This window comes from Lates calcarifer, linkage group LG23 (genome assembly GCF_001640805.2).
Source record: "Lates calcarifer isolate ASB-BC8 linkage group LG23, TLL_Latcal_v3, whole genome shotgun sequence".
Classification (NCBI taxonomy): domain Eukaryota; kingdom Metazoa; phylum Chordata; class Actinopteri; family Centropomidae; genus Lates; species Lates calcarifer.
The window spans coordinates 16,660,011-16,684,384 of NC_066855.1; the positions used below are offsets into that span (position 1 = coordinate 16,660,011).

Here is a 24,374-nt window from a genome sequence, read left to right on the forward strand (position 1 = left end):
AATCATCCATAAATGTGTATCATGTTGTTTTTATATGGGTTTTATCTACTTAAACAGTCTGTGTAAGTCTGTGTAAGTCCGTGGCCACTCATCATGCAGAAATGAGCAGCTCCATTAAAGCTCCCACTGAGTGCATCCTGTAGAAAACACTGAGTGGCTGGCCCAGATTCACCAGAACAAACCAAGCGCTGAAGCCGAAAAACTGTTTCCCCAGGCCGTTCTCAAACTGGGGGTGGACTCCAAAAGCAGGAATGACCCACAGCTGAAAGAGGAGGGCACACTCATCAGTGACATAGATGCAGGCACAACCAAGGAAAGTATATTTGTTTATAACAAGCATATATGACAGTACCATGATATTAGAAAGGATGAGGAAAGCACAGATTTCTTGTATCGCTCTTTTAGTCCAGGACTTTTTCCCATCGTGCTCTTGAACAGCAGGGGGTGCTGACGTATTCCCCTCCAGCAGTGAAATGTCTGTCTTCTTCTCCTCTTGTGTTGCTGCAGTGACCTTTCTCTTAGGCTGCGGGACAGTTTATCATTTAAACAAAACCTTTTCATGCAAGTTTACAAAACATTCAAATGAAATGAAAGTACCTTAAATATGCTGCTCCTCCACTTCTCCTTCTTCTTAGCGAACAGATTTGGGTGCCTGTGGAGGCCCTCGATGATGAAGATGTTCTGGAGGATGAGCTCCAGCAGGCTGAGGAGGGAGTAGGACAGATCCAGGTCCCCCAGTAGCCCGCCAGTCCCCAAAGCCAGGGCCGCCACCAGGGAGAAGTAGGAGAGGGCGAGCTGGCCCAGGGCAGCTGCCACCAGGAGGATCACATCCAGGCTACGAGTGGGGTTGTGTCCCCCCTCATGCGCCTTCCTCTCCAGCCTGTGGACCAGCAGTCCAGTCAGGGAGCAGAGAGACATAACAGGCATGACAGCTAAATGGTAGCCATAAAATACGAGGAAGGCGGTGAGGCGAAGCTGCTGCTGGCTCACCCAGACCTGGTAGAGAATGAAGACTGTCACTCCTGCTGCGAGGACCAGGGCACCAAACACGAGGCCGTATATGATCCCGCCTTGGTAGACGATATGAAGGGTCACCTTCTGAGTGACGTGATGACCTGGGCTCATCCTGCGGCCTACGTTCTTCCACATGACATAGATCATGCAGCCCGCCATCAGGTAGAACTCAATGTTGAAGGGATAAAGGATCTCAAAGCCTTTCCTGAAGGTGAGGCAGGCTGCACTCGCACTGCACTGACACAAGGTGGAATCACCTGAGGCAGACATGGAGAAATATTCTGACAATGTACAGTACAAGGCAGGGATATATGATTATACTTATACTATAAAGTTTCCCTTTCTTATACAAAGAGGTATTTCTCGCAAAGCTTCTTATCTTACCACTGGGAGGAGTCCTAAAAGTCACAGAGTTTCCTCTAAAGACTTATTCAAGTTTTGATAGTCTAAGTTTTACTTCAACTTAATAAAATTTGGCCTGTTACTGTAAATCTACCTGCTAAATCAGAGCCGTCTGCTTCAGATGAGTTTGTGTTGCTGAAATGAAGCCTATCTTCCTTCTCCAGCTCAATCTCCTCGTGGATGGTGTCCTCCGTGACTGCGTTTAACCACAGCAGCAGGTCAGCAGAGAGGATCACCATCAGCCCAGACCTGCATCCAACCAGCATGCAAATAAAACAAATATGGCTTACAGAAACAAAAAAAACAGATGCTAAGTAACATACACCTGAAGCTGGAACTGACAACAATCCTTTACTGTAAACTAAAACATATGTAACAATGTAGAAAGGTTAAATAGCAAATATATAGAGTGATTCACCTGGTGATTATCTTGTGTCTATGAATGCAGTCTTTGGAGTGAGCCCACAGTAAATATGTCTATTAAAATAAAGAAGAAAATTCATTAATTAATTCATCAATTAATTATATTTAAACAATACAAATCTTAAAGTGCTACAGAAAAGAACTGAAATTAAATGTTACGGAGACATGCAAATAATGAGCCAAAACATACACTTAATGCAAATCATTTCTGTTTTGCATTCAGTGCAAAGCAACATTACTTCATTTCATATCTTAATGCTTAACACAGTCTGTTCTCACATCACTAACTGTTTAGTAATTTAGGGTCTATTTAAGCAGTCTGTTCTTTATCTTGTAAAATTAATACTGGACACATTCAATTTAACAATTTGTCAGATGTAGAAACAAATCTGGTAAGTAGTCCTTTGTGCTCAAATTATTTTGTCACACAGATCCTTAGTTATTAAAGGATTTATGGATTATATCATGATTCAAAATTCTAAGTGATCGGGTTTGCAGTTTATTTAACAACTGAATTATTTCAACTACTAATTCTTATCATTTTAATTCAACAATGTCTGCTGTGTTAATTAAGATAAATATAACATTACTGTAAGAAATGTGAGAGTTAGATTTTCCACATTGTTTACCCCTACCTGACATTGTGCTGATTGAAGAACTAGCACCACCAGCTGTTTATCTCAATTTACCAACTCCTAATGTTTGCATAAAAGTAGTGGATGCAAAATGTGTATTGATCTGCAATTTCTTTTGCTGGTTTTTGGCAAATTCTGCTAAGATTTTCATTACATTTAGATGGAAACCTGATGTCACTGAATGCCCCCATCCTCCAAAATGATTTTAAAAAGACAATCCTCAAGATCCTCAATTCAGCAAACAAAAACTTTTTGCCCTACCCACCCTTTCCTTTCCTTTCCTTTCCTTTCCATGTATGGCAATATTAGCTGCTGTTGAGAAAAAGTTGCATAGGTATTAAACATATTGCTCAAGCATTGCTCAACACATTTTTCTCTCCTCTGCTTTTTTCTGTTTACTCAGCAAGTGAAGTGGCAGCAGACACTTAACACCAGAAAATAAATATCATTACCTGCATCACGAGAAAAGGAGCCTCTATGAATGGAGAGAGCACTGTAGCAGCAGGTTTACACTCCTTCACACTGATCATATAACCAATCCTGCAGATGTACAGCAGCATACTGAAGGCAGCGAAAAGTATGAGGACCACTGGAACAGAACAGAAGAGAAAAACAAGGTAGATTTCACTGTAATATCCAAATCAAAATTTTGTTGTAATGATACTACACAGGTGCTTACAGATGACAGTGATCCCCCCAGCATGGTGGTCTTTATGTGGGCTGATGCCAGGCTGTTTCCTGGCCCACAGCAGGTACCACAGCATCCAGATCAAACTGATCCCCATCAGCAGCAGCATGAACACCTGGGGCTCCTGGTGCCTCAGGCCGTCGGGGTTGAAAGCTTGGCCGCCAACCAGAGCCGCTCCCAGCAGGACCAGATTCATCCCCAGCAGACCAGAGATCAGACGCCTCCCGCTGGGAACCCAAACCAGCACCGGATCCATCTCCTGGTCCTGAATCTGGTTGTCTTGTTCATCACTTGTGGGATTCCCAGAGAACTCCAGCTCTGTCGCTCCAGGATCAAGATTCATATTCACCTTTTTTTTTATTCCTCTTTAAGATTCTCTTCAGTTCTTTTGACCCTCTTTTTTCTTTTTTCATTCACTTTTGGGATTCTCTCTCAGGCAGCTGCACTATAGCTGAAACATTGAACTTGTGAAGGCATGCACCTGAAAGTTGCTGATCCACTTGATCCGCCTTCCTGCACTGCTGTGGGTGTGGTCATGATCCAGTACATTAATAACGACACACCTTTCATCGGAAAAGCTACAGGTATCGTGTTTACTTTTCATGTTGACCTTTTTTTCAGCCATTGTGCCATTGGAACAAAGTTTACTGCATGGCTCCAAGAGACCAGAACAGAGTTTTTGTCAGTCTACAGACTGGGTTTCCTTAAAGTTAGTGATGTTATTTTACTTTGAAAGTCTTTATCAGCTGGGCCCTCTGCCATGTAGTGTCACTGTTTGCGTACAGTCTACACCAGGAACTGATTTGATATAAATGTGTAACCTCAGTCTTATCACTGCACTGCCCCAAGTAGCAGCTAATCATTCAGACAAAACTGATAAGCCACTGCAACTGGTTGCAGGTGGTGGTTCTGCATATTTTAGCTCATTTACAGCAAATCATGTGTACTCTATATCATGATTTTGCCTTTTGCAAACTGTGTTGCTGTGTTTTAGAGGTTGAGTGTATTTTTATGAAGGTTAACATGAATCCAAATGCCTGATTTTTTATTTTTTAGATAACAGAAAAAGGACTTTGCAAAGAAATATATTTTGTTATAATGGAAGGAAAATGATCCTCCAGCATTTCAGTTATTCTTGGATCAATTATAAAAAATTTTACCATTAGAAAGATGAAGTCTACAGAGGCAAAACTGTGGGTTCATTTGGGATTTGCTAACTCTTAATAGTAGGTTTTCTTTAGTGTGGTCAAAATTTACACCTAATTAATCCACAGCACTCACCAAACAGTTTTCATTTCTGTGTTAGAAAGCAGCTCCACTGTGAGATCTGTGGATTGTTTGGAGTAACCAAGACACACCAAGGCCAAGGGCAGCTCAAATGAAATTGCATTCACCTCCATCATACTGGGGTGGAACCATAAAACCCAGGCAAATAAAACCAAAACTTTGTCCATCAAAACCACAAGAACATACCTAACAAATGAGTGCCTTGCTCCAAGCTCAGGCTCTGTGGTAGGCTAATGGCAGCTGAAAGCTGTCCCGAGGATGATATAAAACAGCAACCAATAGAGCGCATCCACTATGTAAATTATTTTCTTTATTTTTAGAACTCTGGCAGATATGTTTGCTTTAATCAGCACACTGAAGCCACAGGATGCAGGATGTGTGTTCCTGCATGGCTACAGCTCAGGAGTGAAGGTGGCCAAAAATCAGACAATGACTGTTTGATACAGGAAGTGATATCATATCATCAAACATATTTCAATCAAGTGTCGAATGCATGCTGCCCTACATACAAAATACAGTAATTACATATTTACCAGTTACCTAAGGTCAAGTTAGACCAAAACTGGTCTTGTTGATATGTATTTTTCCATGTAATATATAACATATATATTATTTAAGCCACAGAAAACAAAGCATGTTGTAGGTACAGTAACAAGGAAACACAACTAAGAACAAACAAACTACAAAGCTAAGACCAGAAATCCAAAATAACTAGAAATAGCACCAAATGCAAAAAAAAAAAGAAAAAGAAAGTAATCACATCATTATAATATGTCAAATGATTATAAAAAATATGTTTTTTTAATTAATCAAAAATGTCAAGTTTTTTTAATAGTATGACAAATTGCGTAAACACACTGCCATCAGTTTTATTCAGTATGAAATAACTTGAATTAATCCAAATTGTTTTTACAATGCTAGGTAGGCTAATGGATTCTCTTTCATTCAAACGTAACAAACATGTCAGAGTTATCATCAATATGCTATCGTTGCCCCGCCCCTCCCTGACAACCAGCACGCCTCTTTTTCATCTCCTAGCAACCAGTCCGCCAGCTCTCTCTGTCCCTCTCCACAGGCTCTCTGCCCGCTCCGGACACGCCGCGTCCCGGACTAAAAGTTGCCTAAAAAGCGGGGCAAAACCTCCAGACCCTCTATGGAACCGAAGCCAGAGTGAGCCGGGCTTTCGAAGCCGAAGGCGCCGCCATGAACGATCGGTACCACCGGGCGGCCAGTGACGGCTACCTGGACGTGCTGAAGGAGGCCACACGGAAGGAGCTGAACGCACCGGACGAAGATGGGATGACACCGACCTTATGGGCTGCTTACCACGGCAACCTGGAGGCGCTCCGGCTCATCGTGGGGAGAGGGTGAGTCTGAAGACCAGGGACCTGAAGGGGCAGAATCCGAGCATCCATCCATCTTATCACAAAGTTATTTCATAAAGTAGGACAAGTGGTTTTCTCTCAATTGGTGATTCAGCTTATCACTGGGGGGTGAAATAATTTCACTTTTCTCCTGATATGACCACCACCAGTCCATTTCCCTCACACTGCTGTCTGTCTCTCCTCACTTTTTGTTTATTTGTTTATTTTGACAATTTTTGTTAAAACATCTGAGTTAAAGTTAAGTGCAAATAACTTTTTTTTTTTCAGCCAAAAACCTTTCAGGTGTTAAGAGAAGTTCTGTTTAGAAGCACTGTTAACAGAACCTTGTTAAAAGTTACAAAGAATTAAACAGGGAGAAGTGAGTTACATTACCATATTCCCAAAATATTTTCTTATCACTGGAGCTGCAACGACCGATCAAAAACAAAACAAAAGAAAGAGTGACAAAGTTCTCTGGTCCCAGCTTTTCAGATATATATTTTTCTTGGTTTTGTTATTCTCATAAGAAAGTCATTTATTAAATATATTTTGGGTTAGTCACTGTGGGCTGTGGGAATATGTGATGGGTGTTCTTTACCATTTTCAGACATTTTTTGGACAAATAACTGATCTATAATTGACATAGTCATTAGTTGCAACCCAAGTTATCATCAAGAAACATAAAATATTAGTCATATTCTAACTTTACCTCACTGATCTGTGCCTGCTTGCATTAACAATATTGAAATATTGTGCCACCAGTGCGGCTTCCACCCCCATCGCTAATCTGATCAGCGCTGCTGGAGATGAAGGGTTTTACATTTTAACAGCCTAATTACAGAGAAAGGTCACATGCAGCAGGAAATCCCCACTTAATGCTGCATCATGCACGCATACACACACATGCTGATTGAGTGGGATAACACTGTATGCATCTGAAGCATGATAACTTATATATATATATATTTAATCTTAGAAATGTGGCTTAGGCTGATCCATTACATAGCAAAGTGATGCTCTAAATCTGATTCAGTTACAATACAGAAGCCATTTTTATCCTGATCAGTTACTGAAAGGGCACTATGTCTCTACAGAAACTGACTGTAAGCTCATGAACGATATGATCTCTGCTCTGAAAGCCTCATGCACACTCCTATACCCTGATCACAGAGTGTGTACTGTGGATTTGTAAGAGAAAACAAAGGGTTTAGGAGTAAGTCTATATTCTGGTGAGATAAGTTGTAGGTAATGTATCAGAGAAGTCTTTTGTTCAGGTTTTAAGAAGCAGATAAAGCAGTGTGGCATTTACTGTCTGTTCTCTATGGCAGCAGACTCACAGGAGCAGGGTAGAGTCCAGTATGTCATGCTGCTGGTGGCAGGTTTATAAGGCGAGTGGTAAAGTGGGGGGCAGCTGAGTCTGATGCAGGAAAGGTCACAGTGATGGATGGGGCATCTTCGTCCTGCAACAGTTGCTGCAGGATCCAGTGCAGAGTGGATATGAAGCAAAGAAACAGGACTAAAGCTCAGCTGCAGATCAGAGTTCACAGCAAAAGGTAAATGAAGGAAGAAGAGGAAATGTTTTCTCTTTAGAGGCTTTGTGTAGCTTTTCTGATTCAAATTCATTTATAAGTAAATGTAACTAGGAAATGAGTATTATTTAGAATGTTTAAATTAGCACCAATATGACACCTGAGTTTTGGTACAATACAAAAAGATATACAAGGAGGCTTGAATCAAAGTTGGAATTTTTCAGTTCATGACTTGAAGAAGCCTCCTGGTTGAGAAGTGAAAGGTCCTCCAGTATCTATAACCAAGTCCAGTTGCCTTTGATTCAGCCCTTCCTGGATAACCATGACCTGGATGACTGAGAATCGAAAAGAGTTTTCTAAAAAAAAAAAAACATTTCACAGAAGCAGCCAAACTAATCCAGAAACTTTTGTGTAGTCACACAAGGAACTCCACTGTAATAATACACATGTAAAACCAGGAAGAATTTTGATAAAATCAGTAAATATCTAATTCAGTAATAGGAAATCATACAAATGAGCTGCAACAGTTAGTTGATTAATCCATTAGTTGATCATCAGAAAAATAAATGGCAACTATTTAAATATCTGATTAATCAGATAAATAATTTTTAAGCGAGATTTTGAAAAAAAAAAAACAACCTCTCAAACATTAAAATTCTCTGCTTTTCTTTGTTTGATGTCTTGGTAAATTAATATCTTTGGTTTTTAGGCCAAAACAAGACATTCAAAGATGACACCTTGGACTCAGAAAAACAGAGATTTTACTCACTAAAGAATTTACTGATTAATTGAGAAAATAATCTGCAGATTCATCAATAATGAAAAATATTGTTAATTGCAGTACTATTTAGGTACTTGCAAGGCTGGATTGCCAACTTGGCAAAGTGGGCAACTGCCCCAGAGCGCCAGACCCCCCAGGGCTCCAAAAATAACAGGTTTAATTCTGGAGTCAGTATAGTCACGGGACATGTAAAAACTTTGAAGTGCTAAATGAAAAATAAAGGGAGTGTGCCTCATCCTCTGGGAACCATGAGTGTCTGTACAAAATTTCATTGCAGTCCATCCTATAGTAGTTGAGATATTTCAGTCTGGACCACAGTGGTGGACTGATTGACACTGCCATTCAAAAGTCACGCTGCTGTGTGGCTAAAAACAGGATGGTGTTCCCGTCGTACTGACTGGTTTCCATGTGCAGTCTGCCCTATGCTCTGTACTTCAGCGGGGATGGAAGGTTCAACAAGCACGTTTCTGTCCAGAAGGCCCCTGTTGGGTTACTAAGGCCATGGGAACTTGAGTTTTTTATATTCATGCTATAGATGAAAACAAGTATTAAGGTTCTACACTCAGCCCTGCATGTTGCTAGTAAACAGATTGCTGTTGTTTGTGTAGTTGGAGGTTGATGACTGGCTGCTGTGTCACTCTGACTCACAGCTCCTGCCAGTACAACAGATGGTCAAATTACTATTTGAGATACTTAGGTGTGATTCCTCCTTCATGTTAATACAGTGGTACATTTCTTACACGTAACTTTGGAGTATGATCTGCTTAATTGCCTTTTCAGCTGACAGTAAAATAATTAGAAGCAAAATATGATGCTCCAAACCCTAAAATAAACTGCATGCTCTGTTGCTCTAGTATCTAATGTCATATTTGCACACTGTGCCAGGGTGTGGCACTGCAGACAGGGACTAAAATCAAGGTTCATACTGATAAAGGTGGTGACCCTGCGTCTGTGGTGTGTCTCTGGGTGTCTGCGAAAAAAAGACTTGGTGTGTGGGATAAATAATGCAAAGTCACCTCTGTCATGTTTAACCTGCAGCATTTCAATTATTGATCAGGATTCAGAGATGACCCGGCCATGTGGGTGGAGGGAAAACAGGAAGGGGAGGGACTTAGAGGTGAAATTAGTTCAATGCAGAGTTCATCCCTGTATACCAGCTGGGTACCACTTTCTGATAAGGCACCATTTATAAACTGGGTTAGCTTAGCCTAAATACTGCAAACAGGGCAAAATAGCTTGTCTGGCTCTGTCCAGACACTTTTGTCTTTTTATCTCTTTAATTCATTAGGGAGACCTCTCCAGTGGATGTTTACTAAAGCAAAACAGGAGCTCATTTGCTTCAATAAAAGCAGCTCTTACCATCATTATTTCACATTTTCTGTGTTTTGTTTTGCACACAGATCAGCAGCTTGTCAAACTTTATGCGTGCAGTAATAAATGTTCAATGCAAATCTGCCGTTTTAAATGTTAATGATCAGTTTTTAAATGTATTTGGTCCTGTAGCTTTTTTCCAGAAGATAAGTCGTCAGTAGAAAAGTGTTGTGCTGGTGGAGAATTTTCCACAAATCTGGCAACCCAAAACTTGTCCTTATTAATGGCTTATAACTGGCATTAAATTATTATTAACTATTAGTCAAGTCATTAGTTACAGCTTATAAACCCTTTATGAATTATAAATATTGCCTTATCAGAAAGTGGTTTGCAGTGTAGGATGCTGCATGTGGGAAAAGTAAACATCAGTGAACCAGAATCAATTTGTAACTAAAAGCCAAAGTTCAGTGTGTGTTGTTGTTTATCCTGTTTTCGCTGGTGCAGCATTATCAGTAGTACTTTAATGATATTCCAATCATATTTCTATTATGTTTGTCTTATACAGACAGTATACAGTACCTAAGTTTTGAAGTGATAGGCAAAAAAATAAGATGTTAACATTACCTAGCTCAAGTAATAATGTGCTGTAATTCATCAAAGCATCTCTGACTGTAATCCTCAGGGTCCTTTTCACTGTAGAGGAGCTGAACTGACATAATTATAGGCCATTTGAGTCATCTTACTTCCTAACTTTAGTCTTAAGTGTAAGGGGATCAGCAAAGTGAGGTTGAGTTTCTCAAACCAACTGTTTGGTGTGGAGGACGAAATTAGAAACCTGCAGAAAGGGTTCAATACTGAGTTCCTCTATCAGTATTGAGAGAACTGAAACAAAAAACAATTGGCTCTTTTTTAATGCGACTTGAATAAGAATAATGTGTGCATCCAATAATGTGGAGATTAACATGGCCTCTTGTCCCCTCTTCTTCCAGAGGGGACCCAGACAAGTGTGACATCTGGGGGAACACACCACTTCACCTGGCAGCTGCCAACGGCCACCACAACTGCCTGTCCTTTCTGGTGGCTTTCGGTGCCAACGTGTGGTGTCTGGACAATGACTACCACACACCGCTGGATATGGCTGCCACCAAAGGCCACATGGATTGTGTTCGTTACTTGGACTCCATCGCTGCCAAGCAGATTACCCTCAACCCAAAGCTGGTCAGCAAACTTAAGGACCGGGCTTTCCGCGCCGCCGAGCGCCGGATCAAAGAGTGCGCAAAGCTTCAGAAGAAGCACCGAGAGCGTATGGAGAGGAAGTTTATGAAGGAATCCGTGGCTTTAGACAACATGGATGCTATTAGCTTTTCTAGCTACACCAGCAGCAGCACACTGAGTCGCAAGTTCAACACTGTCACCTCCAACATGCCATACTCGCAGGTGGTCTCTCTTTGATTTTGTGTTAATGTGGATGACAATAGAGAATCAAAGTCCTGCTGTACCTCAGGATTAGCTTCTACTCCACCAACTCCAACTTCTCTGACCTTAATGACAGTATAGATCGTTTGTCATTGCCCTCCAAAACAACCTACACTCCTGTCATCAGGGAGTAATCCTTTTGTCTTTTTGCAGGGGCATTTTAAGCATTTTAAGACCTCAGCCAGAGAGCATTAGGGTTTATGGTCAATGTTTTAACTAAGCCACAGTAAAATTAGAGCTACCTGGTGAGTAGTAGGGAAAGATCTTGGTCACGTTGAATGTTGTTAGTAGATGGCATACAACCAGTCATCTCACCCTGTATCAAACTTAAGGTTAGAGAAAGATTGTGGTCATGATAAAAGGAAATCAGTGTTGACTACTGGTAGGAAAAGGGTGTTGTCTGAACACCACTGTCATGTTTCAGTTTTTTAAAATGGCTCATGAAAGACATCCCCAAATACATGTTGTCTGGCTGGGCCTACTGGGACAGAGGCTAGCTTTAGGGAGCAGGACTTTGACTCTATACAAGGTGTAACATTTACAGTTATTTACATTTGTGGGTTTTAGTTGTGTAAAAGAAACCTTGCTGATTCTTGGTTTCTAAATGTATACTTTCTTCTCAGGCCACTCTGCACTCCACAGCCAAGGGCAAGGCCAAGATACAGAGGAAGCTGGAGAAGAAGAAACAGGTTGATGGAACGTTCAAGATCTACGAGGACGGGAGGAAAAGTGTGCGCTCGCTGTCTGGCCTGCAGCTAGGCAACGATGTAATGTTCCTTAAACAGGGCACCTACGCCAACCCCAAGGAGAGGTCACGCCTCAACATACGCGACATGTTCCCCCGTGACAATGATGACGATGCAGACACTGTCTCCCGTGCCATGAGCGACCCGGGCCTCCATGAGGCTGCATATTCAGAGATTAGCGCTGACTCCGGTCGTGATTCACTGTTCACCCGACCTGGGCTTGGCACCATGGTTTTCAGGAGGAACTACATGAGTGGGGGCATGTTTGGGATTGGGACACGGGATGAGGGGAGTGTCGCAGGGAGTGAACCTGTGGGCCGGGCGCCTAATGTTCGTCTGCGAGGACATCTGCCGCGACGCTCACCCAGTTTTGACGAGGACAGCATCGGAAGTGCCTTGAGCCTTCAAGAAAGAAACCTGCAGGAGTTGCCTTGGGAGGAGGCTGATATTGAGCTGGATGAGGACATGGAGCCAGAAAACAGTCCTCTTGAGACATTCCTGGCCTCGCAGAGCCTCGGTGAATTCCTGCAGATCTTCAGGAGAGAGAAGATCGACCTGGAGGCTCTGCTACTTTGTTCAGATCAGGACCTCTCTAGCATTCACATCCCTTTGGGCCCCAGGAAAAAACTGCTGGATGCCTGCAAGAGACGCCTGGACACCTTAGATGGACCAGAAGCCATTGAAGACACTGAACTTTGAAGGTCAGTGCCGAGAAATATATATTTTATTTTAAAAGTGAAGCACCAGTCTGCACCACTCATTCCTACCAGATAAGACATAAGCTACTGTGTTTGCATGCATCAGCATAGCTCTTAGATCCCATTTACTAAGGATGACCAACATCGCAGAATTATGAGGATATGAATCAGAGTGTGGATGACATTTGTTAGTGTTAAAAATACAGTTATTAATAAGAATAATAAGTTTATTAGCTACAATATTAATCAACTAATTGCTGCAGCTCTAAACAGAGAGTAGTACAAGTAAGTGTTAGTATTATATAATTAGCCACTTCTAATAAGCTATAATAGCTATAATAAGTATCAGTATAGGTATCAATATCAGTGAGTCTGTCCTGGTCTTACTCTCCATCATGGGAATATGATTTTTTTTTTTTTTTGTCATATTTTCCCCTCTGACTCCCAGTGTGGCTCCACCCAACTTCAACCAAAAAACACCTGTGTGGGTGTGCAAAAGAAAAAGAACCTTTTTCATATGAAACTCCACAAGACCAGACACCTGTTTACTGGCTAAATAGCACCATCTTGTGGCCTTTTGGGATATAACAAGATGAGGTTTAAGAGCCGGATGATCTAAAGCCATTTTAGTAACATGACACTTGTGTTAATATTTCATTACACACTTAGAGTACAGTCATGTATAATATTATTTTGTCTGTATATTCACAGGATAAAGTTACAGTAATGTTGTTATGCGTACTTGATGCCAGTTCCATGTAATGTTATTGTTCCCCTGTGGAGGCAACATGGATTCTCAGCATCTGATAGAGACTTAGAAAAGAAGTAATGAACATTTTATGGGAAAATTTTGCCACATATGCAGACACATGGACACACATTCTGTATTGTGTTTGTATGGATAATCAGTGAAATTTAGTCCAATTGTTACTGTGACACCTTGTTATCTCTGCATAATGTATTAATTAACATATTAGTGAATGTACCTAAATATTGTTGTTTATTATGTCTTCTTTGTACCGTTTTCTTACTTTGAATATGTTGTTTTACTCCTTGGCACATACACAAATGTAACTATACATTTTTGACCGACTGACTGACTTTTGCTCTACAAACACTGTTGCAATAGCAAAAACAATGGGGTGTCACTGTGAGGTTACGTATGTGTGTGCTAGATAACACTGTTATCTTGGGTTGCTCTTTGGTTTCACTGGAGGTTTGTCTGCCTGTGCACTTGAGAGAATGGCTGTGCATGAATGTACATTTTTATGTTGGCAAAATCAGTTTTTGTAATAATCATCTTAAGATGTCCTCACAAGCATAATTATCTTTTATTAGAATAAAGTGAAAATTATTATTTTGTGTGTGACCGACTGTGTCTTCAATGTATCTACTCCCCTAGGGCTGCAACTATTTTCATTATAGAAAAATTGTTTATTTAGTTATAAAATGTCAATGCCAGTGGTTGAGAGTAACTAAATACCTTGACACAAATACTGTACTTAATTGTAACAATATTTTGAGGTTCTTGTACTTAACTTGAGTATTTCCATTTTCTACTACTTCATACTTCATACCTGAAAATCAACTTATTGTTGCAGCTCCATTTTAATCCTCTGCACCCTTTAAAGTTCCAGGTCCTGTATAAATACTAACCCTAACCCGAACACAGCCCATATTCAGAAACCTGTGCCTCTAAATGAGCCATCAAGGCTAATGTAACAACACCAGGCAGTCTAATATTAGAGACCAGCGGCTAAACTTTGTTTTTTTCTGAAATACCAGAGCAGTAGTCTGAATTCGAGCGTCTGTTCGATTCATTTCAGCGCTGACTGTTTAACATTTTCCTCAGTGGTTTCCATCACCATTTGTATTCTGTTACCTGTGGTCAGCCTGGCCATGCATCACTCAGAAAACAGTCATCAATAAATGCCCTGTTGCTAGATCTCCAGGGAGAAGATGTAAAATTATACTGAAATGGTTTTTGGTAGTTAAAACTACAAATATATCCTCTTACAGATATCAAAGCACCTGACACTGATGATTAGTGCTTGTATAAATAAAAACAACAAGCTGAGAGCTGTGGGAGGATGTAAGATGAGCTGTTAGACAGCCTGGTGTTCTTATGTTCCCTTCTCTGCAGTATCTGCTGTCCTCTGGAGTAAAAAACACAGACACTGTATCTTTTAAAGAGCACACTGCAGTCAGCATGGCCTCAAGCCCAGAACACTGGCCTCTCTCCAGAAGTTAAAAAAAAAAAAAAAAAAAGAGGCAGCACTGACACACACAGATATATGCACGCAGCTCACATATACCTTCACCTGCGCCAGCACATAAACACACCCCATCTATCAGGACACATTCTTGCACACCAGCATCCTCTCCTTTTCATTCTGAACCTTTTCCCCTAGTGAAGAAAACAACTGAACAGCCACTGTTAATCCACTCCTCAGCCCTCCTTTCTCCCTCTTGTTTCCCAGGACATTTGCCAAGGTTACAGGGATGGGAGGGGGAGAGGAGCTGACACAAAGGAGCACGAGGGGGGTGAACGACATGCAGAATGTATGAGACGCTGAGCTGAGCAGCTGCAGTTTTGTGTGGCTGCGTGTGTGAGGATTTTTGGACCCATTGCAGAGAGACTTAGATCATCAGGCCGTGGGACACTAAATTCCTCTGCTGCTGGACTGCATCAGGAGTCAGCTGACGGGGCGAAAAGAAGAAAAAGAGATGAAGAGGAAGTACGAGAGGAGGGTCCACGAGCCTCTTGAAGCAGCAGGAAGGGGGCTGGGCTTCTCTGACAATGCTTCAAGCCAATAAAGACTTTCGCAATGCTAACTTTGACCTGTGTACTTTACAACGAGGGTGCAGCGTTTAGCACTGGCTGCTTGAGAGAGGACACAGAGTGCATGGTGACTTTGTTTTGAGCCAGTTCGTCAGCAGAGGAGCTGACATGCAGAGTGTACCAGAAGAGTGGAGGGAAGGACGGGATGAGGGGATGGGGGAGATGTTAGTCAAGAGGAGAGGTGATTCAGAGTGCAGCAGCGGCGAGATGAAGGGAGAGTGGAAGAAGAATGCAGGGACAGGTGGTGAAGAGCTGGAGAAAGAGACGCTGATGATGGAGCTGACAAGGATGGTGCAGAGGATGGTGAAAGAGAGCAGCTGGTGGGAGAGGCGGGGGATCGATTGCAGCATCCTGGCAGCAGCATTCCTCTGTCTGCCGCCCGGTAAGACTTCATTCAGCTGCTGTATTACCTCTTTTGTAATGGTTAAAAAGTCCTAAACATTATTAGTAGAGAGGGAAAATAAGGTATCAGAGAAACTAGAAATGTCTAATACTGCATGTGTTGTACTTTTTGGAAACCAATTTCTGCTAAAGGATCCTGTAAGTCATTCTGATGACAAACGTACCTATATAAGTGGCAGGAAGGGAGCTGGGCTTCTCTCACAATCTCTCAAGCCAATAAGGACTTTCACAGTAAAGTTTCTGATAAACTTTTGACTTAACTTTGACTTGCGTTGACCTGTGGACTTTACATCCGTTGCTAAACTGTGTGGTGTTTTGTTTTGAGTTGGTTTATTGCCAAATTGAGTCTATAAAATAAAATCAGAAAATAGCAAAAAAAGAAAAGAAAAAAAATTCAGTAGAATCTCCTCAAGCCCGAGGTAACATCTTAAAAAATTATTGATTAATCTACTAATGATTATTTTCTCTACAAAATCATTACTTTTGTCTGTAAAATAACAGCCAATAATGAAAACTGTCCACGATAATCTATATATCTTAGAATTTATTTGTCAAAAAAAAATATCTGTACTCATAGAAAAAAAATCATAAATATCACATTGGAGAAGCTTTAGTGACTGAAATGTTCCATCAACTGGTCAAGTGATCAGTTTATGTTTAATATTGTGCATGGTCCTTATGATTTGGCACAAAATAAATAAAACTTGACTAATAACTTAATAACTCTTCCAGTTTTGAAATCTGGCTGCAACTCTTTCTGTCACTGTCACCCCTCAGCCCAACACTGTTGTCACAACTAGTTTGCACATTTATGTTAGTCCATGGTTCCTATGTATCTGGGTCACTGGTGGTCAGGGACTGACCTCAATTAGGACCGGTGTCCATTGTGCCTCATGTCACTGGATCATTGGAAGTGACAACTTTTAGCAGCAGCACAGGACACCTGCTTCAGGCTTGATTTGTAATCTAAACTTTTGAATGTGTCTTATTACTGCATTGTCAAGGAAATTCCTGGTGAAGAAATGTTCACTTCTGAGTTTGAATTTAGTTGCAGAGTTGAGCTGTGGTGGCATCTGTCATTGTGTATCACTGAGCTTGTGACTTATCACCTAGAAATAGGCTGCTTTGAAATAGGAGGTGCAGTATATTAGCACCATTTTATTGGGTTAGGAAGCGTGTCACCTAAAACCGGCTGTGAAAGCCAACCAGAGGCTGCACTGGGAGCTGGTGCTGCAGGGTTATTATAGTTACAGATACAGCCACACTGATGCTGCATTTCATTAATTATTTAATGTGATCAGACTGAGGTCAGACTGAGGTCACGCTATCATCAAACTGTCTGCGACGACTTTTGGACAGAATGATCAGAAAATAAAATTTGAATACAGGACAAAACCATTGAGAAAATCCTAAGAATTTAAACACATTTCTGCACTTTGTGAAAACCTTTCTGTGCAACATGTAAATAAAGACAGTACACAATGATGTAATCATGCAAGGAACACCCCTGTGCACTGAAATGGTATCAGGCACAAAGCAGCATAGTCACCTCCAGTGGTGGATAAAGTTTCCCTCTTTCACCTGATCTCTCTACACATCATGGCGGAGAGTCACACTGCTGCTGCAGTGGAGTGACTATGTGTTTTTAGCCACACAGCAGTGTCACTGTGGGGATGGCAAAGTCAGTCAGTTGGTCTGTTGGTTCAACACTTTAGTCCAGATTTAGATACATTTCCAAGCAACTATTGGATGCATGGATGAACAAATGAAAAGCTCCACTGGGCCCAGGCCCAGGGGCCAGAGAGGTCAGAGGAGCCCTGGGCCAGAGCCTCTGTATGAAGTGACTTTCCTGTTTAATATTTCTTGTTTGAAAGTCAAAGAGCTCAGTTGAAAGATACAAATGACCACAAAGAGACAAAAAATGACCAAAAACAGACACAAAATGAACACAGAGACATAAAACGATTACAAGCTCCTTTTACCTGTCTGTGCCCAGGATCCCAGTTTCTCATAATCCGTCCATGACTGGATGGATTACCATTACAACAGACATTTATGGTCTGCAGAAGATTTCCTTCTGCTTCCTCTGACTTTTCATGTAGAAAAGAATTTCCACCTCTCTGGTGTTTCAAGTCATTTCTGTCAGCCTAAGCTATACAGTGAAGGCATGCAATCTGTTAGCATGCTATGCTATTGTACTAGATGTACACATGTTAACATGCTGACAAGCTTGTATGCTAAACATTTCATGTTAAATGTTAGCATGACATTAGCAGGTTAGCACAGTAGCATACCCCTGGATTTATTCACCTGTGCTTCAGGAAGTAATGATGGGCGAAGAAAATAACTGTTGGATGTACTGATAAAGAAAACAGTTGTTGGTTGCAGCCTTACAGTGATTGAATAATACCACCTTGCTTTAGGTTTTCAGACATATTGAGTCCTGTTACCAAGGTCAAGACATCAGTACCTTATCTTTTAGAATTCAGATGCAGATAAAACACTACTGTGTTATTCCCTGTCTTGCAGCCTTCCTGCTGCTGTCCTCCTCTCAGATCGTGTGGTTCGCAGCGGGCATGCTGCTGATGGGCGTGGCCCACGCCGTCATCACTGTCAAAGGGACACATCTGGCCAGCCACGGGGCGCTGAGCGAGTCGCAGGCCTGGGGGAAGTTCTGGGCCATCTTCTTCATCGAGGTAAGACGTTCAAACTGAAGACCACTGTTTAACACTTCAGGCAAAACTTATTTTTGATCTGCCAGATAGATAGATGAAACTAAATAAAATAACAAAATGATTTACTGACCATGTATGACCTTGGAAAGAACAATATTTACAAGGGCGAATGTTCATCCTGCAAATCAGGATATTACATATGTTTTAATGACCTTTCTTAACTTCAGTACCAGAAGAATCAGTTCAGTGAACTTTTGAACCTGTGAACTGGGATGTGGATGTGTACTGTTCTGTAGCTCTTTGGGTAAACAAAAACTCATCATAACCTTTGCTGTTCTTTGCCCTCAGCCTGTTATTAGCTGCTTATCAAAGCAAATGGAAAAAACATAAAACTGGGATAGGGTCAGTCAATACCTATATTGACTTTCCTGCTTGATCATTTTCATTTATTGTTTTTATGTGTTGCATCACTGATGGTTCTCATAAACATTCCCATCTGTGTTTGTTTTTGTCTGTGTATGTGTGTGTCCTTCATCCACTCAGATCTGTGGTTCATTCTCAGCGCGAGCCGGCGTGCAGGGACACATTAAGATGCATCATGCTCATACTAATGTCATTGGACTGGGTGACTCCAGCGTATGGAAGGTCCCCTTCCTGCCTCGCACTGTCTACCTGTTTGTAGCTCCCCTGGCTGTGCCTGTCATTACTCCACTCGTTGCACTCGGTAAGAGGCGCCAAAGGACCAAAGACAGACAGATGGCTTAGGTGTTTACTCAAATATTTCAACATCAAATGTCATTACCAGCATGAAGTTGAGATAGATTTCTTACCCTCTGATCTTATTCAAGTTCCTGTGTTACTTCACCACCATCACTCGGGTGTGAGTTCATTCTCACACATGTGATACTTTCTGATTCTCTGGTCTTACAGCTCAGCTTAAAGGACACTCTTTGGCCCACATCATCAGGACCATCCTGATGGTCACGCTGGGCCTGTATTCACAGTACTGGCTGCTTATCCACGTCTCTGGGTTCAAGTCACCTCACAGCGCCTTGCTCTTCATGCTCATCTGCAGAGCAATGTTCTCTGTGCCGTATATCCATGTCAACATTTTCCAGGTGAGAAATACCTGCAGCAGGCTGAATGTGTTGTACATGCTCAGTGCATGTTCCTTAAATAACTGAAATAACTCTGGGATTTTTGAACCTGGGCTTTGTTTTTCCATGTTTTTGGGTGTAAATGAAAATCTTGGAATCAGTGCAGTATTGAGCAAGAACAGTGTGCTAGAATGCTGCTAACACCTGCTGCAATGTAATGCAATGGGCAATTGTCTATGTTACTATATGTCCACTGACAGTCTCAGATTATTATTATAAGTTTCTATAAGTGACCTTTTTTTAAAATTAAAGACTAAGTCTTTTTTTTTTTTTACTACAAAACTGCTCTATATCACTACTGAGCAGAACACGGGAGCTGCTGGAATACCACTGCCTCAGTCTGTTAGTTTGTTTGTTATTGTGTGACTTTCAGTAGTGGAGAAAGTATTCAGATCCTTTACATATGTAAGAGTGCCAGACAATAACACAAACAAACTAACAGACTGAGCAGTGTTCTGCTTGGTAAAATGACTGAGTCTGGTGGCTTTGAACAGTATGATTAAGTGGATGTTTCTGGTCAAACAGAAAGGATTTTACTCTTTAATAAAAAGGTCTCTGTAGGAATCCTATCTGTAATGTTGTCAGACATGCATAATAATAACCTGAACTTTCAAAAACAAGCATGTTGGTGGACGGAATTTGAAGCGAACAGTTTGGTTACATTGCAGCAGCTGTTTAGTGGTTTTGGGTACTCTGTTTAGTGGTTTTTGTCCTTATCAGTCATTTACACCCCAAAACATGGGAAAATAAAGCTCAGGTTCAAAAATGATGGAGTTATCCTTTAAACAAGAGTAAGAGTCTGCAGCCAAGTCAGCAGCTCTGTGAGGTTGTACCGAGGCACAGCAGTGCTTTGACTAAATGAATTTCTTTCAGGAAAGTTGTTTCTTTGGAAAAAAGGAAACAAATAGACAAAAATTGGCCAAGCACATGTGTTCACCTCTCACAGATTTGGCAAAGACTTCACGCTGCATCGTTTCACACCAAATGATTGTGAGAGCAGCTCTTGTTAGAAAGCCTTTTGAGAAACTCTTGTTGAATGCAGCATTGTGTTCTCATAGATCAGACCAGTCAGTGAACTAAAGGGATAAAATGGAACAATTCATGCATGCTTTTCCCAGATGGAGCCTGAGTCCTGCAGGTCATTGTGCATTGTTCTGATCAAAGTGTGTGGTGGATTAGAAACCACAGGTTCTTGATGTGAAGTTGAGGGTCTAACAGGGGAAAATGTTTGTTCTCAGTGGGGATGTCAGATTGAAAACCTGTTCTCTCCTGTCTCCTGGTGCTGTTGTTGGCTGTTGTCCTATCTTTTTTCCCCCTGAACTTAATGTCCCTCTGTTCTTTCTAACCGAGGATAACCTTTTTTTTTTCTTTTTTTTTAAAAAAGTGTACAAGAAAACTCTTCTCATTTCCTTTATGTATGAGAAACACATATTTTACAAACTGACACTGTATGAAAAACATAAAATATACTTTTAAAATTTGCATTTATTCAAGCAGTGGCAACAGTTTTCTTGTTTTCTTGAAGTGAAAACCAATTTGGTTAATCTGGGTCTTGATTTACCAACTGGACAAAACAACTACCCTGTGGCCCCTCCTGTTTTGTGGAAATGCATACAGGGATCAATTTGTTTTGGAATCTGTGTCACTTAAGTTATATCATTAGTGGAAATGTTAAGGCCCTTTAAAGTGGTTCATAATGTTGAGGTTTTCAAGACTTATACATAACATACACTGTTCAATGTAATTGAACAAATAAGATCAGGAATTTAATTCATTATTCATCTTTAAGTTGAACCTAATCACGACTGTATTCGTAAAGGTTGTAAAGGTCAAAGTTTCATTGCTCCACTCAGACCTGATGTTATCATCAGCCAGTTTGTTATCAACATTTAAGTCATATGCTCCATGTCCGTCATGATTCTCTAAGTCTGCACTTTGTTGCATTTGAGCAGCATCAGTAAGCAGAGGCGCTGATCTGTGAGTTAGAGCCTGCAGCTTAATTTGGTCTTTTCCTCTCATTATTTAACAATTTTGAGTTGGTGTAGAAATTTCAGTCCTCATCATTTACTGAGGAAGGTGGTATAGTGTGATCAAAAACTCCAGAACAGCTGCTGAATGGACCTTATGTTGAGATTTTTCTCTCTACTAGATTATACTATACATTCATAGATTATAAATGGTGCGCCATTTTTAAAGGCATTTCATCATGTCTGTGCATTTTGAGCTTTTCATGTTTAGTCCCCATACACTATTGCTCATGCAATTTCAGTGTGCAACTTAACTAAACTGTGTGTAATTCTCAGCACATCGGCCTCCCCATGTTCTCTCCGACTCGTCGACCAAAGAGGATCTACCAGATGACCCACGGAGTCCTGAACCTGCCACGGAACCCTGTGTTGGATTGGACGTTCGGACACTCGCTTATCAACTGTCACGTGGAGCACCATCTCTTCCCCTTTCTGTCTGACAACATGTGTTTAAAGGTAAATAAGTAGAACATGATAACACCTTGAATGAAGTCAGTGGTTCTCAAAATATTTTCCATTTTATGGGAGAGTGATACTTAATCTCTGGAGTGTCCCTTTAAATAAACACTGCACAGTTAATAACCATTTAAGATCATAATACAGTTGAAGTGCACAGGATAACATTGCTTAACATGAATTGTTTTCACTGTTTTCTGATGCTTTGTAGACCAAACAGTTAACACAGTGATTGTTTTTGCTTCCTATTCTTGTAGAGACCAGAGAGAACATTTACCTGGTTAATTTTTACTGTTTACTCTTTACTTAATTCTCTCCTCGCCCCGGTCCAGGTGAAGCCTGTGGTGTCCAAGTACCTGACTGAAAAACAGCTTCCGTACCAGGAGGACAGCTACCTCTCTCGCCTGAACCTCTTCTTCAACAAATACCAGGAACTGATGGTGTTTGCCCCCCCGATCACAGAGCTGGTGGGGGTGCAGTGATGAAGATGAACTGTTCAGACTAATGACTGCTGCTACTGCTCGAAAGCACAGTGCATTTCTGCTGACATGCTACAACCTCCACCGTCCAGGTTTGAACTGCCTCTAACATACATGATAGAGTACAAATCAATACAATACTGACACATTAAAGATTTATGTAGTTTGTTTTGATATTAGGAGTTAAATTAACATCATGATTGATTTTTTAATGACTATATGAACTGAACAAATAGCACAAAGATAAGCACTGAATCAAAAGCATGATTAGGCTGAGTAAGTGCTGCATTAAAAGTCACAATGGGAGATTAATTACAGGTCTCTAAACTGATCTGGGGTCTGTCTCATGAAGCAAGTTCAACTTATTACCTCTGCAAGGAGGTTATATGTCTGTTTATTTGTCAGCAGGATTACAGAAAAATGACTGAACCACTTTTCCCCAAGCTTGGTGAAAGGATGAGACATGGGCCAAGAAAGAACCCATTAAAATCTGCTGCAGATCCAGGATTGATTTAAAAGTCAGGGGCATAAAAACAAGACAGACATATGAGGGATTGTTCAGCCTTAGCGGAGGTAAGCTCATTCTAGTTTAGGCTCAGTTTGAGGCTCCTGGCAGTCCTGGATAACTGGCTATGACCAAGCATGCTATAAATTACTCTAGATTTACACTATCTAACAGGTCTTTAGTGTAATTTATTGGCATATTATTTTCAGAATGCAGGCTAAAATGAAATAAATCAGAACATGGTGCATTAGGATCCGCGCCAAACACAGACTTGTTAGTTGTTCGTCATGAATCCTAATATAATATCCAACCTTTAAAGGAATATTTCACACATTTAGAGAATTACATTTTCATTTGTTCATGTCAAGCGAAGCTAATCACCTCCTGTCTCCAGCTCTGTATTCATTGTACAGACAATAAAGTGGTATCAATCTTCTTGTCTAACTCTCAGCAAAAAGGCAAATAAGTATAATTCTTAAAATACCAAACTATTCCTTTATCAGTATCTGAACAAAACCTGCTTTGGGCAGGTTTAGCTCTGCAGTGGTGGTTGCCCTTGGTAACTGGTAGTTAACAGTGAACCTGCTTTGTGAGACAGGCCCCTGTTTTCCTGCAGTGACGGACAGTGGTGATGTTTTTTTTTGATTTGCTGTGTTCTCACCTCAGAAGCACAAAAGCACATCCTTGACTGCACTGTAGTGACAGTACATAAGGACATGGAGGTGTCTCAGTGTGTGTGTGTGTGTGTGTGTGTGTGTGTGTATGTGTGTGTGTGTGTGTGTGTGTGTGTGTGTGTATGCACTTGACCATCATAATTCAGAATTCATTTTCATCAATATTATTTTATTGCCTTTATGGACACATTGTCTCATGTAATCCAAACGTCTGCTGACAGTAAGTTGTTCTCTGAGTGACATTTGTGATTAAATAAATTATTGTGTATTTACACGTCAAATTAAAGCATTCGGAATTTCTTTGAAGCCTACAGACAGCTATGACTGAAACTTCACACATTTAAGAAAAAAAGCCATTTCTTTTTTGACAGGAAATGCTCATGTACTGTAACACACTGTAAATACACTAAAATGCAGTGATGCAATTGATTTGTTTGGCCACTTGGGGGCAGTAAAACAAAATATAAACACAATATGGTGAAGCTGTTACTCATCAAGCAGAGCAACATTATCCACATTTAGAATCATGTGTCTCTCCTTTTTTTATTTAGTTTGATTTCTACCTGTTCCTGAGAAAAATATGTCTGTCTTGACAAATTGCTTTTATTCAAGATTTCACTCTAATAAATTAAACTTTTAAAAAATAAATCAAACTTGTATTTGCAGAATACAATCACAACAAAAAGTCACATCAATTTATTCATAGGGCACAATTGAGAATAACAATTGAGACCCATTTTCCCAAAGAGATGTTGTATTTGTTTGATGATCATGTAAAAACACACACATAATAGGATAGAACT

The 24,374-nt window shown here is 40.7% G+C and overlaps 3 protein-coding genes across 3 annotated transcripts; 2 read left to right on the plus strand and 1 right to left on the minus strand.

The window, feature by feature from the left end:
* Positions 1–74: 74 nt before the first annotated feature.
* On the minus strand, positions 75–3,821 carry LOC108892033 (proton channel OTOP3). The gene is made up of 7 exons (XM_018689462.2): positions 3,154–3,821; positions 2,927–3,063; positions 1,835–1,893; positions 1,511–1,665; positions 598–1,271; positions 353–523; positions 75–262 (listed from the first exon to the last, which is right to left on the minus strand). Exons 1-7 carry the CDS (start codon positions 3,503–3,505, stop codon positions 92–94), a joined length of 1,719 nt encoding a protein of 572 aa, XP_018544978.1. The 5' UTR covers positions 3,506–3,821; the 3' UTR covers positions 75–91.
* A 1,494-nt stretch (positions 3,822–5,315) lies between these two features.
* LOC108892034 (pre-mRNA splicing regulator USH1G) lies at positions 5,316–13,697 on the plus strand. The gene is made up of 3 exons (XM_018689463.2): positions 5,316–5,816; positions 10,424–10,871; positions 11,534–13,697. Exons 1-3 carry the CDS (start codon positions 5,653–5,655, stop codon positions 12,353–12,355), a joined length of 1,434 nt encoding a protein of 477 aa, XP_018544979.1. The 5' UTR covers positions 5,316–5,652; the 3' UTR covers positions 12,356–13,697.
* Positions 13,698–14,746: 1,049 nt separating this feature from the next.
* Positions 14,747–24,186, plus strand: fads6 (fatty acid desaturase 6). Its single transcript, XM_018689468.2, has 6 exons — positions 14,747–15,578; positions 18,128–18,294; positions 18,817–18,997; positions 19,204–19,391; positions 21,734–21,913; positions 22,246–24,186. Exons 1-6 carry the CDS (start codon positions 15,305–15,307, stop codon positions 22,393–22,395), a joined length of 1,140 nt encoding a protein of 379 aa, XP_018544984.1. The 5' UTR covers positions 14,747–15,304; the 3' UTR covers positions 22,396–24,186.
* The last annotated feature ends 188 nt before the right edge of the window (positions 24,187–24,374 follow it).

What these genes read in the sequence shown, in the direction of transcription:
- LOC108892033 (XM_018689462.2), bottom strand. Translation starts at nt 3,505, where the DNA reads ATGAATCTTGATCCTGGAGCGACAGAGCTGGAGTTCTCTGGGAATCCC. An exon ending in CTCCTTTTCTCGTGATGCAG is followed by an intron (nt 1,894 to 2,926) that starts GTAATGATATTT and finishes TTATTTTAATAG; the next exon opens with ACATATTTACTGTGGGCTCA. An exon ending in AGACACAAGATAATCACCAG is followed by an intron (nt 1,666 to 1,834) that starts GTGAATCACTCT and finishes GGTTGGATGCAG; the next exon opens with GTCTGGGCTGATGGTGATCC.
- LOC108892034 (XM_018689463.2), top strand. Translation starts at nt 5,653, where the DNA reads ATGAACGATCGGTACCACCGGGCGGCCAGTGACGGCTACCTGGACGTG. An exon ending in CGGCTCATCGTGGGGAGAGG is followed by an intron (nt 5,817 to 10,423) that starts GTGAGTCTGAAG and finishes CTCTTCTTCCAG; the next exon opens with AGGGGACCCAGACAAGTGTG. An exon ending in CCAACATGCCATACTCGCAG is followed by an intron (nt 10,872 to 11,533) that starts GTGGTCTCTCTT and finishes CTTTCTTCTCAG; the next exon opens with GCCACTCTGCACTCCACAGC.
- fads6 (XM_018689468.2), top strand. Translation starts at nt 15,305, where the DNA reads ATGCAGAGTGTACCAGAAGAGTGGAGGGAAGGACGGGATGAGGGGATG. An exon ending in TCCATGTCAACATTTTCCAG is followed by an intron (nt 19,392 to 21,733) that starts GTGAGAAATACC and finishes TGTAATTCTCAG; the next exon opens with CACATCGGCCTCCCCATGTT. An exon ending in CTGACAACATGTGTTTAAAG is followed by an intron (nt 21,914 to 22,245) that starts GTAAATAAGTAG and finishes GCCCCGGTCCAG; the next exon opens with GTGAAGCCTGTGGTGTCCAA.